At 34.1% G+C, this 3763-nt stretch overlaps 1 protein-coding gene across 1 annotated transcript; it reads right to left on the bottom strand.

The window, feature by feature from the left end:
- Nucleotides 1-14: 14 nt before the first annotated feature.
- Nucleotides 15-3279, bottom strand: LOC148270705 (facilitated trehalose transporter Tret1-like; the record flags this gene model as incomplete). The annotated part of the gene is made up of 2 exons (XM_088242278.1): nt 3210-3279; nt 15-318 (listed from the first exon to the last, which is right to left on the bottom strand). Coding segments are annotated over exons 1-2 (374 nt in total), but the record flags the coding sequence as incomplete, so codon positions are not given.
- Nucleotides 3280-3763: the final 484 nt, after the last annotated feature.

Consider the following 3763-nt stretch of genomic DNA (forward strand, 5'->3'; position numbering starts at 1 on the left):
GTCCTATGATATACCCAACACCAAAACCAACAACTATTCTTCCAATGTATATATGATAAACTTCTGTTGCACATGTGAAGATGATCCAAGCTACGATGAAAAATATTGCGCCACAGAATGCCATCCATCTTCTACCAAGAATGTCCACTTTTAAGGAGTATAGGATCGGTCCCAGGATACCTTCAACAACCATTATTGATGCGATTGTAGATCCTTGTGATTGCGTGGTTGGTATTGGAGAATCATCTCCTTCTAGTTTAAATAAAGCAGGTGATAGCCATCCTAAGGATAGTCCAATGCATAACTGTCCCAGAAAACCTGTTAAAAAAGAATCACGTTTAGCTTTAAGCAGGTTGAACTATTAAAAGTGAATGAAAAGTTTTCTTTAAATAATGCTTTTTGGATAATGTATAAACAATATACAGTGGTCGCCCCTGGGAAATAGTGACCTTAATTGCTTAAAAAAATCAGTTGTAATTTTTTTTTTAAATTGGCATGCGTTCGTAAAAAATAGCCTTCTAATTTAAGTATAAATAGAGTTATAGTAAGCCAGTATTTTCCAGAGCCACGATATTTACATAAACAAATAAAAATCGATGTGTACAAATAACAAATATTATTTTAAAATATGTTTTTGCACTAGAATCTTTCAGAGTCCCTGGACTGGCACCTAAAGCGTAAGATTGATCATCTTAACTACATGTAACAAAAAATGACAAGATGCGTTGCGATTGGTGTACCGATGCAGTGACCTATGCACCATTAGGTGCGGAAAGGGAATGATGATGTTTGAAAGGTAGGTGCTATTTTTATGGAATTTCGCAAATTTTCTGTCAGAATATAATATTTTCCATTTGTATTTTAATTTGGAAAAAATATATATAAAGTCTCCTCAGCACGAATAACCTTACTAAAAACACATAAAAATTTAATGAAAAGCGAAATGAAAAAACAAACATAGGATTTTTAAATAATAATGAATAGAATTGTTTAACAGATTGATGAGGGACGGGCATACTAGTATAGCGCGTAAATACGGGTGCCTATATTCGCGTTTTACGCGCCGAGGTCAAGTATTCCGAACGATTTTAGATTTCGTACACTCGAGACATCTTTTGAGACATCTGTAAGAAGCTTGAGGAAACACTAGGACACGAAAAAATAGTAAAATTATCGACACGATAGCGGTTCAAATTTAAATATCTAAAGTTTGCGTAAAATTTCACGCCCCGCTGGGAACTGCTATAGCAATACCTAGCGGCTCAGAAAACAAGCTATTAATTTTGTTTAATTTAAAAAAATATTCCATTCAAATACCTAGTTAAATCAAAAATTTATTATCTATTGATGTAAACCTTGTAAACCTGTTTTTATTTATTTTTAATGTTTTCGTTTAAAAAATTAAACCTAAAAATTATACAAGATTTATTAACAAAAAAAAATAACCTAAAAATTATACAACATGGAAAGTTTAAACAATTTAAGAATAAATGTAAAAAACAAATTAAATAATAAAATATTTTTAAGTTATATAACAATAAAATCGTACTGTTTCATACAGGGCAAAGTGAACAAAAAAATGTACATATTAAGAAATATATAAATAAATAAATATGATTACCATTCACCATCTTTGAAAAAGTTCAAAAGGTTTGATCTATATGAACAATATCCTACACTTATGGTGACGCGAGAGAGAGGCGCGAAAGTTATACAATTTCCTCGATAGCTCAGAGAGCGCATGAGCTGATCCAAGATGGTCCAACAAGGTCAGCCAGCACACGCGTTACTAAGGACGTTTACTGCCACTTAATATACAATGGAAATCGACTCACCTGTGTTGAAGTGTTCCCCCTTGCTCCACCAGATATTAAATGCGGGAATGAAGCGGATGTAAGGTTCTTTCTTTATTCAGCTTCGGGTATCAGGATTTTTGGATATTTGATGCGGTGAAGATAATAATGCTGACAATTTAGCGGTAACTTTATCTAGCAAGAAAGCGTTACGAATATTATTTGTTGTTAGTTTTTCATGTTTTTAATTTGTTTGAAGAAAAATACAGATGTCAGTTTTATTTAAATATTCTTCTTCTTCTTCTTTTCCACATCCGCTCCTAAGTGCAGCATGTGGACATCACTAGTTGCCTCCAGGAGACCCTATCGCCAGCCAGCACTCTCGCTTCTTCCCATGTCAATCCAGCGCCCCTTAATTCCACCAAATAAAGTCTAAAAATCGTCATTGACGGCCTTCCAGAACGGCGTGATCCCGCAGGTTTAAAGAAGAGGCAACTAGGGTTTAGGTTCTCTTGAGGCATGCGCAGCACGTGTCCAAGCCAGGTCCACCGCCGCATCCTCAAGACGCTCGTTATAGGAGGCTGCTGCGTCCGTTTTCGGACTTCAATGTTAGTTATAAAATCGAACCACCTTATACCTAATATTCTTATTAAGCACTTACTCTCAAAACTCAGAAGTTTAGAGTTTTGAGCTTTGGTAAGGTGCCAAGATTCGCACCCTTATAGGAGAACTACATACAAGAGTTGAATAATCGGCATTTCGTTTTGACCGAGTATAGACTAGAGTTCCATTCAACACGCATCATGTTAAAAGTTGCTCCAGCAATTCCTAGGCGGGTTGCGAGCACTTTATGCATGCTTCCATCCTCAGTTATGTGTACTCCCAAGTATTTAAAGCTGTCAACTTTTTTAATCGTCTGTCCATTATTATAGAGAGACAGATCAGGGTCAGGATAGGATTTGTTGCACATAATCTGAGTCTTTTTTGTATAAATATCAAGACCCAAACGAGTTAAGTTTTCCTAAAGTGTGTCAACAATTTCCTAAAATATTTAAATATGGAATTTGTGAATTATTGTAATGTGGTAAGTACTGCCAGGCTGCTCAGGTTCCTACTTCTCAAGGAAAAGCCGACAACAAAAACATATAAATGGCAGTAAACATTCCGGCGTAACCAACTAAATATAACCGATACGTGGGAACTATTGCAAGTTTATGAAGTCTGTTCAATACGGCATTACAAGTATACACTAATTATGTATATTTATATGATTTTAATTATGTTACTATGCGCGTAGACTTTTTAAATTTGAAGGGCAAAAAAAAACAAAACAAAACACAGCATTTAAATTTTCTAAACTTTACGTCAATAAAAGCGGAATAAATATTTTTTGTTATTATTTTTTTAATTACTTACAACTAGATCCGGATACAAACTGAGGAAAAACCCTACTGGAAGGAAACACCAAAGATTCTTTGAACTCCATTATTGTTCTAGAGTTATAAATAACAACTGTCAGTCTAATTATTTTAAAACCGCAATTGACTTAATTGATTACGAAATGATTAATTTATCAAAGAAAAATGATTAACTGATACTCATACTATACAATATGCACTGGTAATATTTTTATCATTTTTTGCTTAATCAAAACACGATTCAATAGTTGTATAAAATGTTTTGATTTATGAAAATCATGCTACACATATAAATCCACCTGGTCCATGAAGAAGTATAGAAATTGAAAAAATAACATTTTCAAGCGTTGCCTAGTATGTAGGTGAAATAATTCAATTAGATGAATCTCACCCGCATAAATAAAGGTTTCAACTCTTTAACTTCACAAACATCAACAGATGAAAGAATTGAAGGAATACAGATGTTCAAATATGGGCAGAATGGTCAATGTTACACAGTGTGTAAAGTGGCCACTTAAACCAGCCAATGACAGTTCATAAGCCCTGTAGATG

The sequence above is a fragment of the Micrasema longulum genome, unplaced genomic scaffold (genome assembly GCF_059751315.1).
Source record: "Micrasema longulum isolate JH-2025_06_02 unplaced genomic scaffold, ASM5975131v1 h1tg003562l, whole genome shotgun sequence".
In the NCBI taxonomy this organism is placed as follows: domain Eukaryota; kingdom Metazoa; phylum Arthropoda; class Insecta; order Trichoptera; family Brachycentridae; genus Micrasema; species Micrasema longulum.